We start from the raw sequence: 15,298 nt of genomic DNA on the forward strand, positions 1-15,298 counted from the left end.
GTTAGAGAGGTTAGAGGAAAGCTTGAGTCGGTGAGTCTGACATGACGCTTTGCTTTGACAGAGAAAACAAAACCTGTGTATACAAACACCTCCCCAGCGGTTCTCCTGTCCCTCCCCGCTACACTCCAAACTATGGCCTCTGTTTGTTTTACAGTCAGACTGAGTCTTACACATGCTGCCCTGATAACCTTAGGAGAAGCTCTTCTCTGAAGGGTTTCCAAATTCCTCTTCTAGGCTACAGATCCTTGCACTGACAGTAAAACTAATTCCTCTGCTTCTCTTGAAGGGATTTCCTATGGGTTCAAGTTCCTGAGAAAGTAACTTACAACCAGGAATCATTCCTCTCTGAGAGTGTTTGGCCAAAGCATATTTACTACTAGTTGCTGAGGCAAGTTCTGCCATCACTGATTGTTCTAGACCTAATTAGGCCTAATTTCACTAAGCCTTAAAGGTCAGACGCCATTTTTCTTTGGAGTTTATCTGCCTTATACCAGTTCTTTCTAATCAGTGCCTCTACCTGTCTCAAAGTCAGAAATCTCTGCTGAATCCCCTAGGAATTCTATTCTGAAAGACCGCCTCCTCACAGCCCATGTGTATGGCAGAGATAACTGATGTACTCTGAATACACGCATGACCCAACCACTAACTCTGTCCATTTCTTCAGCTTCTTTTCAGTCTCTGAGTGACTCATTTTCCCACAAAAATCATATCAGAAAAAAAAAGAGAAGAGGAAGACTGTCCCCTCACTATTTTAAGACAAACTGGGACTTATATCTGATAGATATCTTACGAAACAAGAAATGCATAAAACCAGAAAAACATAGGGTGTTGATTATATAATTAACTCTGTATTTAAAATAAAAACAAAAAAATAAAAAAAGAATAGGAATGATATGTCATTTGGTAATTTTTCATTCTCTTTATCTGCTCTCTCAATACACACACATCTGATGGTCTCATTTCTCTAATTACATGGATTCAAGGAAGGAAGAAAGGAAAGTAAATTAGATGCCACCTTTTTCTTATTCATTACTTCCTTCATCTATGTATTTTGATTTTATATTCTATTTACCATCTTTTATTTAAGGAATTAACATAAGAAAGAGATGGTGGTGTAAGACTCAATGCTAATAAGAAAAGAAGCCATAACAACAAGGAAAGAATAAAAACAGGTGGGGGGAAGGGGGGGAGGATTTTAATGATTACACATTTTCCCTCTATTTATTCATTTGTAAAGTTATTTATACTTGCCTTTACCATTTTGTTCTTTTAAAGTGATCATTAAATGTTTATAATATGAATTCTATAATTCTACTTCCTGTCTGAATTTTTATGCTTATTTTGTGAACATAGGAGCAAAAAATGCAAAAGGATAAAATAGTTTAAATAGACAACTAACAGAAAAATCCAGTGATAATAATAGAATAAGGTTTTAAAAAGACATTATATCTTTCATTCTAATCACATTCATTCTACATCCTCTGAAGTCCCTGTCATTTTTTCTTCTGTTTATAAATTTAATCTTCATTTTACCTCAAATAGGCACTTGAACAAAGTAATCAACCACTCTTTTTAATAAAAAAAGCTACCTCATATTTTTTTAGACTTTCTTTTGTAGTTTACTGTTTTTTCTAAAGATTTATTGTCTTTTAGAAGGGCTGATATAAAATACTTGAAATTATTAAGTTTGGCTTAGAGGCATTCAGAGGTTATATTTTAATGCCTGAATTAAAATGCCAAAGATTTGTTTGTTTTTACCTGTTCTTGGGTTCGATTCTTCCAGTATAACCACCTCTTTTTCCAATCTGGACCTACCATATTTTCAATTGCATTTTCAGCTAGAAAAATTAAAAAAAAATTTTTTTTTATTTATCAGGAATTTTATCACTTACCAGGTACATAAATTATAACTAATACTATCTTGCTTTCTTAACCACTTCAAAACACTGTGTCAATATGAAGTCAGTTGAAATAAAGAATAAAACTATATAATTGATATGGTACATATATAAGAAAGCATTTAATTATATATGTTTAGAATCTATGAAAAGTATAATTGCTTATAAAGTTCCCATAAGTATAGTAGCAAACACTAAAATAGTCTAAATTTCAGCTTTTTAGAATATAAGTACATGTAAATATCATGTGTCCAATTTAACATTTTTTTCAATTTAACATTTTTAATAGTTACAAGCAGTTGACCAAAAAATTGCACAAATAATATTCAACTAGAATAGTACTGACAAAGAACTTGAGATGTTAGATTTTTTCTTTTAAACCAATGTTCACTAAAGTTAGATGACTCTTTATCCACTGAGAATACTCAAAACTCAATAACCCATGTCCCTACTTACTATCCTTGAGACGAGCCTGAAGAGCCTCTTCCATAAAGTAAATAGCTGCATCCCATTGCTGTTTATCAGATATGGACCGATCTTCTAAAGCATTGTGCTGAATAACCCTCTGAAACAACAAGGAAAGAAAAACAGCTATTTTGATGGATATCTTGTCATTTTAGTCATTTTAATTCTAATTGACAGCTCAGAAAATATCCAAACTAGCAGATGTATCTACAACAACATAAAAGTATGTCCCTCCCACACAAATGCAGAGGGTCCTATTATCTGCCTGCTTATTTGTCAGCTTTCTGTCTAAAAAATAAAACAGTGGAGATTTTCTCCTAGCCCAAATTAAATGAGCTCACCATCGAGAAGATAGCTGGGGGTTGGGGGGTGGGTAGAGAATTACATATTTAACTACATAAAATTACACCCTAGAACCCTGGTATTCAGGAGCTAATGATTCAGGTCATCTCTACTGCTTCTTTTTGCCATATGACCTATGTGTTAGCATTTTCAAAAAGGAGAGGAGAAAAAAAAAAAAGCAATAATCATTATCTCACTGTTAACACCAATGGAAAATGTAATGGAAGGAAGCTTAAGAGGTCTAGACAATCATAAGTAAATGTTAGTTATTTATTGTAAGAAAATTGGTTTCCAAATCTTATAGCTTTTGAATTAATGAATGAATGAAAACGGCACCACTCTCTCTCAGTAAGCCAATCTTATTAAGGCATTTAACAAGAATGGATACGGTTTTCAAATATGAAGACAAACATTTCTTTAAAAAAAAAAACCTATAATTACGATCAGCCCACAGTGAAATATGCATTTTTAGAAAACTGCTCAGTCTTATCTTTAACAGTTCCTCCCAAAACTGTCTGGACAGAGTGGGTGGTTAAAAAAGGTTTGATTAGGTGATGAGAACACTCTACGTAACAAAAGATTTATCCAGGTGATGAAGGTCAGGAGCCAGGCTTTACAATAAAGACACAATGGGGCTCCTATCCCAGCTTTGCCAATGACAACAATAGAACTGCTTAAGAACAAAATAAAACAATGCTTACAAAATACATAGAGTTTCTGGTACCTTGTAAGCATCCAACACATGGTAGTTAGCATTATGATTTTAGGAATCTAACATTTTGACTCAACTCCACTGAAAACCAATGCATCTAATTCTTTTTACCACTGAGGGTAAAATGAGAAGCAGCTATCCGTAGTTCAGGCCCATGTAAATTCTGTGGAAGTTTATAGAAACCTGTTTACTGCAAGGTTTGATTTTCTTCTGAAATGATAGTCAAGAAAGAAATAGCAGAGAGCGATTTTAGAAGGGCAGAAAAACGTCAAAAGGCCGATTATATTTCGTAAATCTATTTCTTTCCTTATTTTCAATTCAGAACCTAATTTAAATAGTCATATAAAAATATTCTATAAAAGAATATCAATTTGAGAAATTATATAAAAAAATGAGGCTGGCACCCTAATATACAAACGACATACCAAGCTGTCCTCTGCAAAATCATTCCACTTGTGGCGTTTAATAGTTTCTTCCTTAACAGCCTCTTTAAGTTTATCAAATATGTCATCATGCTCTTTTCCTTTCGGTTCTGTCATGAAGCGGGAAAATTCTTCTTGTAGGGTCTCCCAAGCAACCTAGAATGATTTAAAAGAAAACAGCTGCACCTATATTGCATACTTTCATTTAATGTGTAACAAGAAAAATAAACACATGAATTTAAGCCAAGTAGATGTGACAAATCAGTTAATCAGAAAATACATATGAAATCACATTTTTTAAAAAAAGGTATAGCAAATATAAACTCTGCCCTCAAGAGCTCATACTGGTAGCTGGTGGAATAGACTTGGCCTCCTGACATGTTTCGCTACACATACACAGCATCTCAAATTTAAAAAAAAAAATAGTAACCAACATTTAAAAACTGAGAGACTTCCTATAAAATCCATGTTTCCAGCCTCACTTGAACCACCTGACAAAACTGGGCCCATGTTCCTGCACACCTTCGCCTGCTGGCGCTAAACAGGAGCTGCCTGTCCCTTCAGAGAAGGCATGCAGGCCACATCAGCCACCAGACTCGGTTCACTTACTTATTTACTTCACTCTCTACAACATCAGAGTTTGCCTGCCTCTTCCATACTGTAAAAAGTTTAAAATTTCTTAATGATTTAGTTTTTTCACATCTTTGCCCTTATGCAAATATATGAGGTAATGTGTCAATACTTTCGAACACTCGTGAGTATTATTCAGCCTTGTACTACTGCTAATTCCCAATTATCTGAACAGTGAAAGGAGAGCACAGTGTCAAAATCAATTAAGAACTAAATCTACTAAGGACTAAGTGGGCTAGTTAATATTGTATTTTATATCTAGCCCTCTTCGTTTTAAACATTAAGAAATTATGGCATAAAGAAAGGTGACTGTCCAAGAATATAGAGGGAGGTATTAAAATCTGTTTCCTGGCCTTCAGCAGGTTCACATCTTTCTACACCTATGTGTGAAGCGAGAAAGCAGCAAAAGACAGAATCACTTGCCATTTTTATGATTACTTCTGCTGCTTGAACCTTAGGATATGAAAATATGCTATCATGGGACAGGGTCCAGAAAAATGTTAGAGCCAGTAGTGAGGTGAAGTGGCAGCAGCTCTCTAATTACTTTAGGGGGAAATATGTCAAGACCAGGGGTCAGCAACATGGAGCTTAGATAGAGTGGCTGTAAGAGTTCTTAGAAAAAGAGACTTGAGGAAATTGAGAACAGAGATAAAGAAGCAAGGACTGGAAGGATAGGAAAGGGGTAAAATACACCTGAATAATTAGACACTGAAATTTTGTTTCTAAGGTAGGTATGAAAAACAAAATTTTTTTTTTTTTTTTTTTTTTTTTGCAGTACACGGGCCTCTCACTGTTGTGGCCTCTCCCGTTGAGGAGCACAGGCTCCGGACGCACAGGCTCAGCGGCCATGGCCTACGGGCCCAGCCACTCCGTGACATGTGGGACCCTCCCAGACCATGGCACGAACCTGTGTACCCTGCATCGGCAGGCGGACTCTCAACCACTGCGCCACAAGGGAAGCCCCCCAAATTATTTTTAACACGGATTCTAATTTTGTGAGCAACTTCACACCGAAGCAAAGGACACACTGGCTCTTATCTACAACAATCGTTCTTCAGAGTAATGTGCCTGGCAAGATCAACTTGGATGATGACCATAATCATCATAATAGCAGCTGGCATTTACCAAATGGTTACTATGGAGCAGATACTGTCTAAGTATTCTACATATGTTAACTCCTTGACTCCTCACAACAATTTATGATGTGGGCAACACTTTCATCCTTATTTTATAAATGAGAAAACAGGAAGGTTATTAAGCAAACAGCCCAAGGATCGCATAGCTACAAAGTGGTAGAGCCAAGATACATGGGTATCAGAAATGCTTTCTCTAAGGTACTTGCTTACAATTCCTAGTCTAACCTTCTGGCAGGGTCCTAACTAAGGAAATAATTATTTAAGTAAAATTGAGCCCTGCATAAAATCAACAAATAAAATGTTTCATCCATTAAACATTTTCCTTATGGAATCTCTAACTACAGAAGAAGTTAAAAATATTTCACATTCAAACAAATTTTGCCAGTTTTGTTAAATGCTACCTTTGGAAGGAGAACCAGTACCCTCAGACCAACACCATACCAATTAGTAAAATTTTTTGACAGTAGTAACTGGTAGGAGCATTAAGGTTAATCCCAATAGAGATTAGGAATAAAGAATAAAAGGAGCATAAGGACCAAAGAGAAAGATAGTGGCTGTGATAGGAATAAAACCTAAAATTCACAGCTCCTAATCCCTTCACATAATGCTTCTTACCCATTTAATTAAATTATATCCTAACCTCGACTGCTTTATTAGGAAGCTGCTTATCAGTCCACTGTTTAAGCTTGATATCCACTGTCGTATTAAAAGTTCCAGAATTCATGGTCTGTGCAGCTGGAAGATAGATGTTTTCAATCACATGAGTTGATACTCTTTCCCACAAAGACTGCTGAAGGATTTCCTCCCTGAAATTAAAAACAAAAAGTTCCAAGAACACCAAATTCAAATATTAAGCTTTTATAAACAGCTTTATTGAAGTATCAACTTACAATAAATTGTACATATTTAAAGTTTTGATATATGTACATGCCTATGTTTCACCGCAATCAAGATAATGAACCTTTTCATCATCCTCAAAAGTTGTAACCACTGGATCTACTTTCTGTCACTACAGCTTAGTTTATTTTCTACAACTTAACATAAATGCAGTCATGTAGCATGTACTCTTATTTTCTCTGTCTTCTTTCATCAGCATAATTACTTTGAGATTCATCCATGTTGTTGTGTATATTAATATTTCATTTCCTTTTTTGCTGAGTAATATTCCATTGCATAAAGCTGTTTACTTATTCACCTGCTGACGGACATTTGGGCTGTTTCCAGTTGCAGGCTATCACAAATAAAGCTGCTATGAGAATTCATGAACAAGTCTTTGTATGACATATGCTCTTGTGCCTCTTGGGCAAATATCTAGGAGTGGAATGGCTGGATCATATAGTAATTATATATTTAACTTTATAAGATACTGCCAAAATGTTTTCCAAATTGGTTGAACCATTTGACATTCCCACCAGAGGAGTATGAGAGTTCTAGATCCTCTACATCTTGCCAACATTTGGTATGATTAGTCATTTTCATTTTTGTCACTGTAATAGGTTTACAGTGGTATCTCATTATGGTTTTAATTTGCATTTCCCTAATGACTAGTAATTCCAAGTATCTTTTTATGTGTTCATTTACCTAATATTAATACATACTTTATATGTGTTGACTGTGAAGTAGAGTCCAAGACTGTAAACTTCTTGGTATGATTTTAACAATTTATCAGACCACAGCACAAAGCACAGAGACGTTATGGGATATTGCTAGGTAAAACTGTTCAACATTTCATGATAACATAAAGGATGAATAATCAAGCTGAAAATTCTACCTTTTAAAAGACATCTTACAAGAATACGGTTCTCTAAATAGAATAAAGAAAACTACTTCAATCAAGAAAAACTTTGAAATCTCTAGAAAATATTTATTTGGCGTCTCCCAAACTAATCTTTACTGTTATACAGTGCTAAAACATACAAAAACACCATGTTTATCAAATGTTCAGTCTTACGAGTAACCTCACCTTTTAGGATGCAGTTACAAAGCTCAGGGCAACAGAAACACCCCTTTCCGTCCAAAAGCCAAACTGCACTTTTCTTGGGTGAGGAGAGCCAACGCTTCCTGCCATGCAAGTTGACTCATACTCACTCAATATTTTGTGTAAAATTAAGTCTATTGAGTCAATGAGCTTAGCTGCAGGTCTTCCCTTGCTAATTTTCAGGTCTTTTTTCCCTTACAACCAGAAAACAAAAGAGTATGGGAGGGAGGACAAAACACGTGAAGAAGATAGAGGTATAAATATACAGTTGTAAAATAAATAAGTCATGGGATGTAATATACAGCATGAAGAACATGACCAATAATATTGTAATAACTTTGTATGGGGACAGATGGTTACTAGACTTATCGTGATGACACTTCCATAATGTATGCAATTGTCAAATCACTATGTAGAGGAGGAGCTTCAAGATGGCAGAAGAGTAAGATGCGGAGATCACCTTCCTCCCCACCAATACATCAGAAATACATCTACATGTGGAACAACTCCTACAGAACACCTACTGAACGCTGGCAGAAGACCTCAGACCTCCCAAAAGGCAAGAAACTCCCTATGTACCTGGGTAGGGCAATGAAAAAAGAAAAATCAGAGACAAAAGAATAGGGACGGGAACTGCACCAGTGGGAGGGAGCTGTGAAGGAGGAAAGGTTTCCACACACTAGGAAGCCCCTTCGCGGGTGGAGACTGAGGGTGGCGGAGGGGGGAAGCTTCGGAGCCACGGAGGAGAGCGCAGCAGCACGGGTTCGGAGGGCAAAGTGGAGAGGTTCCCGCACAGAGGATCAGAGCCGACCAGCACTCACCAGCCCAAGAGGCTTGTCTGCTCACCCGCCGAGACGGGCGGGAGCTGGGAGCTGAGGCTCGGACTTCGGTCGGAGCGCCGGGAGAGGACTGGGGTTGGCGGCGTGAACACAGCCTGCAGGGGGTTAGTGCACCACGGCTGGCCGGGAGAGAGTCCAGGGAAAAGTCTGGACTTGCCGAAGAGGCAAGAGAGTTTTTCTTCCTTCTTTGTTTCCTGGTGCGCGAGGAGAGGGGATTCAGAGCGCTACTTAAAGAAGCTCCAGAGACTGGCATGAGCCGCGGCTGAAAGCGCGGACCACAGAGCCGGGCATGGGACACTAAGGCTGCTGCTGCTGCCACCAGGAAGCCTGTGTGCGAGCACAGGTCACTATCCACACCCCCCTTCCGGGGAGCCTGTGCAGCCCGCCACTGCCAGGGTCCCGGGATCCAGGGACAACTTCCCCGGGAGAACACACAGCGAGCCTCTGGCTGGTGTAACGTCAGGCTGGCCTCTGCCACCGCAGGCTCGCCCCGCCTCCGTGCCCCTTCCCCGCCCGCCCCCACCCCCGGCCTGAGTGAGCCAGAGCCCCTGAAGCAGCGGCTCCGTTAACCCCGTCCTGTCTGAGCGAAGAACAGACGCCCTCAGGCGACCTACACGCAGAGGCGGGGCCAAATCCAAAGCTGAACCCCGGGGAGCTGTGCGAACAAAGAAGAGAAAGGGAAATCTCTCACAGCAGCCTCAGAAGCAGCGGATTAAAGCTCCACAATCAACTTCATGTACCCTGCATCTGTGGAATACCTGAATAGACAACGAATCATCCCAAATTGAGGAGGTGGACTTTGGGGGCAACGATATATATATATTTTTTCCCATTTTCCCTTTGTTTGTGTGTATGTGTATGCTTCTGTGTGTGATTTTGTCTGTATAGCTTTGCTTTTACCATTTGTCCTAGGATTCTGTCTGTCCGTTGTTTTTTTTAATTACTTAAGAAAACGTTTTTTCTTAATAATTATTTTTTCTTTTAATAACTTTATTTTATCTTCTTCTTTCTTTTATTTTATCTTCTTCTTTCTTTCTATTTTTTCTCCCTTTTATTCTGAGCTGTATGGAGGACAGGCTCTTTGGTGCTCCAGCTAGGCATCAGGGCTGTGCCACTGAGGTGGGAGAGTCAAGTTCAGGACACTGGTCCACAAGAGACCTCCCAGCTCCACATAATATTAAACAGTGAAAATCTCCCAGCGATCTCCATCTCAAAGCCAAGACCCAGTTCCACTCAAAGACCAGCAAGCTACAGTGCTAGACACCCTATGCCAAACAACTAGCAAGACAGGAATACAACCCCACCCATTAGCAGAGAGGCTGCCTAAAATCATAATAAGGCTACAGACACCCCAAAACACACCACCAAACATGGACCTGCCCACCAGAAAGACAAGATCCAGCCTCATCCACCAGAACACAGGCACTAGTCCCCTCCACCAGGAAGCCTACACAACCCACTGAACCAACCTTAGCCACTGGGGACAGACACCAAAAACAACGGGAACTACGAACCTGAAGCCTGCAAAAAGGAGACCCCAAACACAGTAAGATAAGCAAAATGAGAAGACAGAAAAACACACAGCAGATGAAGGAGCAACATAAAAACCCACCAGACCTAACAAATGAAGAGCAAATAGGCAGTCTACCTGAAAAAGAATTCAGAATAATGATAGTAAAGATGATCCAAAATCTTGGAAATAGAATGGACAAAATGCAAGAAACATTTAACAAGGGCCTAGAAGAACTAAAGATGAAACAAACAATGATGAACAACACAATAAATGAAATTAAAAATACTCTAGATGGGATCAATAGCAGAATAACTGAGGCAGAAGAACTCATAAGTGACCTGGAAGATACAATAGTGGAAACAACTACTGCAGAGCAGAATAAAGAAAAAAGAATGAAAAAAACTGAGGACAGACTCAGAGACCTCTGGGACACCATTAAACGCACCAACATTCGAACTATAGGGGTCCCAGAAGAAGAAGAGATAAAGAAAGGGACTCAGAAAATATCTGAAGAGATTATAGTTGAAAACTTCCCTAATATGGGAAAGGAAATAGTTAATCAAGCCCAGGAAGCACAGAGAGTCCAATACAGGATAATTCCAAGCAGAAACACACCAAGACACATATTAATCAAGCTGTCAAAAATTAAATACAAGGAACAAATATTAAAAGCAGCAAGGGAAAAACAACAAGTAACCCATAGGGGAATCCCCATAAGGTCAACAGCTGATCTTTCAGCAGAAACTCTGCAAGCCAGAAGGGAGTGGCAGGACATATTTAAACTGATGAAAGAGAAAAACCTACAACCAAGATTACTCTACTCAGCAAGAATCTCCTTCAGATTTGACAGAGAAATTAAAAGCTCTACAGACAAGCAAAAGCTGAGAGAATTCAGCACCCCCAAACCAGCTTTACAACAAATGCTGAAGGAACTTCTCTAGGCAGGAAACACAAGAGAAGGAAAAAACCTACAATAACAAACACAAAACAATTAAGAAAATGGTAATAGGAACATGCATATCAATAATTACCTTAAATGTAAATGGATTAAATGCTCCAACCAAAAGACATACACTGGCTGAATGGATACAAAAACAAGACCCGTATATATGCTGTCTACAAGAGACCCACTTCAGACCTAGGGACACATACAGACTGAAAGTGAGGGGATGGAAAAAGATATTCAATGCAAATGAAAATCAAAAGCAAGCTGGCGTAGCAATTCTCATATCAGACAAAAGAGATGTTAAAATAAAGAGCATTACAAGAGACAAAGAAGGACAATATATAATGGTCAAGGGATCAGTCCAAGAAGATATAACAATTTTAAATATTTATGCACTCAACATAGGAGCACCTCAATACATAAGGCAAATACTAACAGCCATAAAAGGGGAAATCGACAGTAACACAATTATAGTAGGGGACTTTAGCACCCCACATTCACCAATGCACAGATCATCTAAAATGAAAATAAATAAGGAAACACAAGCTTGAGATGATACATTAAACAAGATGGACTTAATTGATATTTATAGGACATTCCATCCAAAAACAATACACATTCTTTCAAGTGCTCATGGAACATTCTCCAGGATAGATCACATCTTGGGTCACAAATCAAGCCTTGGTAAATTTAAGAAAATTGAAATCGTATCAAGTATCTTTTTCAACCACAATGCTATGAGACTACATATCAATTACAGGAAAAGATCTGTAAGAAATACAAACACATGGAGGCTAAACAACACACTACTTAATAACCAAGAGGTCACTGAAGAAACGAAAGAGGAAATCAAAACATACCTAGAAACAAATGACAATGAAAACACAACGACCCAAAACCTATGGGATGCAGCAAAAGCAGTTCTAAGAGGGAAGTTTATAGCAATACAAGCCTATCTTAAGAAACAAGAAACATCTCAAATAAACAACCTAACCTTACACCTAAAGCAATTAGAGAACGAAGAACAAAAAAAAACCCCAAAATTAGCAGAAGGAAAGAAATCATAAAGGTCAGGTCAGAAATAAATGAAAAAGAAATGAAGGAAAAGATAGCAAAGATCAATAAGACTAAAAGTTGGTTCTTTGAGAAGATAAACAAAATTGATAAACCATTAGCCAGGGGAGAAGACTCAAATCAATAGAATTAGAAATGCAAAAGGAGAAGTAACAACTGACACTGCAGAAATACAAAGGATCATGAGAGATTACTATAAGCAACTCTATGCCAATAAAATGGACAACCTGGAAGAAATGGACAAATTCTTAAAAATGCACAACCTGCTGAGACTGAAGCAGGAAGAAATAGAAAGTATGAACAGACCAATCACAAGCACTGAAATTGAAACTGTGATTAAAAATCTTCCAACAAACAAAAGCCCAGGACCAGATGGCTTCACAGGCGAATTCTATCAAACATTTAGAGAAGAGCTAACACCTATCCTTCTCAAACTCTTCCAAATATAGCAGAGGGAGGAACACTCCCAAACTCATTCTATGAGGCCACCATCACTCTGATACCAAAACCAGATAAGGATGTCACAAAGAAAGAAAACTACAGGCCAATATCACTGATGAACATAGATGCAAAAATCCTCAACAAAATACTAGGAAACAGAATCCAACAGCACATTAATAGGATCATACACCATGATCAAGTGGGGTTTATCCCAGGAATGCAAGGATTCTTCAATATATGCAAATCAATCAACATGATACACCATATTAACAAACTGAAGGAGAAAAACCATATGATCATCTCAACACATGCAGAGAAAGCTTTTGACAATATTCAACATCCATTTATGATAAAAACCCTGCAGAAAGTACGCATAGAGGGAACTTCCTTCAACATAATAGAGGCCATACATGACAAACCCACAGGCAACATCATCCTCAATGGTGAAAAACTGAAACCATTTCCACTAAGATCAGGAACAAGACAAGGTTGCCCACTCTCACCACTATTATTCAACATAGTTTTGGAAGTTTTAGCCACAGCAATCAGAGAAGAAAAAGAAATAAAAGGAATCCAAATTGGAAAAGAAGTAGTAAAGCTGTCACTCTTTGCAGATGACATGATACTATACATAAAGAATCCTAAAGATGCTACCAGAAAACTACTAGAGCTAATCAATGAATTTGGTAAAGTAGCAAGATACAAAGTTAATGCACAGAAACCTCTTGCATTCCTACACACTAATGATGAAAAATGTGAAAGTGAAATTAAGGAAACATTCCCATTTACCACTGCAACAAAAAGAATAAAATATCTAGGAATAAACCTACCTAAGGAGACAAAAGACCTGTATGCAGAAAATTATAAGACACTGATGAAAGAAATTAAAGATGATACAAATAGATGGAGAGATATACCATGTTCTTGGATTGGAACAACCAACAACACTGTGAAAATGACTCTACTACCCAAAGCAATCTACAGATTCAATGCAATCCCTATCAAACTACCACTGGCATTTTTCACAGAACTAGAACAAAAAATTTCACAATTTGTATGGAAACACAAAAGACTCCAAATAACCAAAGCAATCTTGAGAAAGAAAAACGGAGGTGGAGGAATCAGGCTCCCTGACTTCAGACTATACTACAAAGCTACAGTAATCAAGACAGTATGGTACTGGCACAAAAACAGAAATATAGATCAATGGAACAGGATAGAAAGCCCAGAGATAAACCCATGCACATATGGTCACCTTATCTTTGATAAAGGAGGCAAGAATGTACAGTGGAGAAAGGACAGCCTCTTCAATAAGTGGTGTTGGGAAAACTGGACAGCTACATGTAAAAGTATGAGATTAGATCACTCCCTAACACAATACACAAAAATAAGCTCAAAATGGATTAAAGACCTAAATGTAAGGCCAGACACTATCAAACTCTTTGAGGAAAACATAGGCAGAACACTCTATGACATAAATCACAGCAAGATCCTTTTTGACCCACCTCCTAGAGAAATGGAAATAAAAACAAAAATAAACAAAAGGGACCTAATGAAACTTAAAAGCCTTTGCACAGTAAAGGAAACCATAAACAAGATCAAAAGACAACCCTCAGAATGGGAGAAAATATTTGCAAATGAAGCAACTGACAAAGGATTAATCTCCAAAATATATAAGCAGCTCATGCAGCTCAATATCTGAAAAACAAACAACCCAATCCAAAAATGGGCAGAAGACCTAAACAGACATTTCTCCAAAGAAGATATACAGATTGCTGCCAACAAACACATGAAAGAATGCTCAACATCATTAAGCATTAGAGAAATGAAAATCAAAACTACAATGAGATATCATCTCACACTGGTCAGAATGGCCACCATCAAAAAATCTACAAACAATAAATGCTGGATAGGGTGTGGAGAAAAGGTAACCCTCTTGCACTGTTGGTGGGAATGTAAATTGATACAGCCACTATGGAGAACAGTATGGAATTTCCTCAAAAATCTCAAAAGAGGACTACCATATGACCCAGCAATCCCACTACTGGGCATATACCCTGAGAAAACCATAATTCAAAAAGAGTCATGTGCCAAAATGTTCATTGCAGCTCTATTTACAATAGGCAAGAGATGGAAACAACCTAAGTGTCCATCACCAGATGAATCGATAAAGAAGATGTGGCACATATATACAATGGAATATTACTCAGCCATAAAAAGAAATGAAATTGAGTTATTTGTAGTGAGGTGGATGGACCTAGAGACTGTCATACAGAGTGAAGTAAGTCAGAAAGAGAAAAACAAATACCGTATGCTAACATATATATATGGAATCTAAAAAAAGAAAAAGAAAATGGTCAGGAGAACCTAGGAGCAAGACGGGAATAAAGATGCAGACCTACTAGAGAATGTCCTTGAGGATATGGGGAGAGGGAAGGGTAAGCTGGGACAAAGTGAGAGAGTGGCATGGACATATATACACTACCAAACGTAAAACAGATAGCTAGTGGGAAGCAGCCACATAGCACAGGGAGATCAGCTCAGTGCTTTGTGACTACCTAGAGGGGTGGGATAGGGAGGGTGGGAGGGAGGGAGATGCAAGAGGGAAGAGATATGGGGACATATGTATATGTATAACTGATTCACTTTGTTATAAAGCAGAAACTAACACACCATTGTAAAGCAATTATACTCTAATAAAGATGTTAAAACAAAACACTATGTAGTGCACTGAAACTAACATAATATTGCATGTCAACTATATTTCAATAAAAAACAAAAGGAAGGAAAGAAGGGAGGAAGGAAGGAAAGAGAGAGAATGAATATGCAGAGAGAATACACCAGAGGATCAAAAGGACAAAGTCCATTTAGTCATGGCATTAATGACAGATAATGGGAGAAT

General features: G+C 38.0%; 1 protein-coding gene across 4 annotated transcripts in view; it reads right to left on the minus strand.

Moving 5' to 3' along the window:
* Positions 1 to 15,298, minus strand: part of OPA1 (OPA1 mitochondrial dynamin like GTPase) — a 97,060-nt gene that overhangs the window by 38,491 nt on the left and 43,271 nt on the right. For all 4 annotated transcript variants that reach the window (XM_030860544.2, XM_030860536.3, XM_030860560.2 and 1 more), the window contains 4 exons: positions 6,246 to 6,411; positions 3,843 to 3,995; positions 2,355 to 2,463; positions 1,759 to 1,838 (listed from right to left, as the gene is read on the minus strand). In XM_030860544.2, coding sequence (XP_030716404.1) covers positions 1,759 to 1,838; positions 2,355 to 2,463; positions 3,843 to 3,995; positions 6,246 to 6,411 — 508 coding nt within the window. The remainder of the gene's footprint in view (positions 1 to 1,758; positions 1,839 to 2,354; positions 2,464 to 3,842; positions 3,996 to 6,245; positions 6,412 to 15,298) is intronic.

Source organism: Globicephala melas, chromosome 4, assembly GCF_963455315.2.
Source record: "Globicephala melas chromosome 4, mGloMel1.2, whole genome shotgun sequence".
NCBI lineage: Eukaryota > Metazoa > Chordata > Mammalia > Artiodactyla > Delphinidae > Globicephala > Globicephala melas.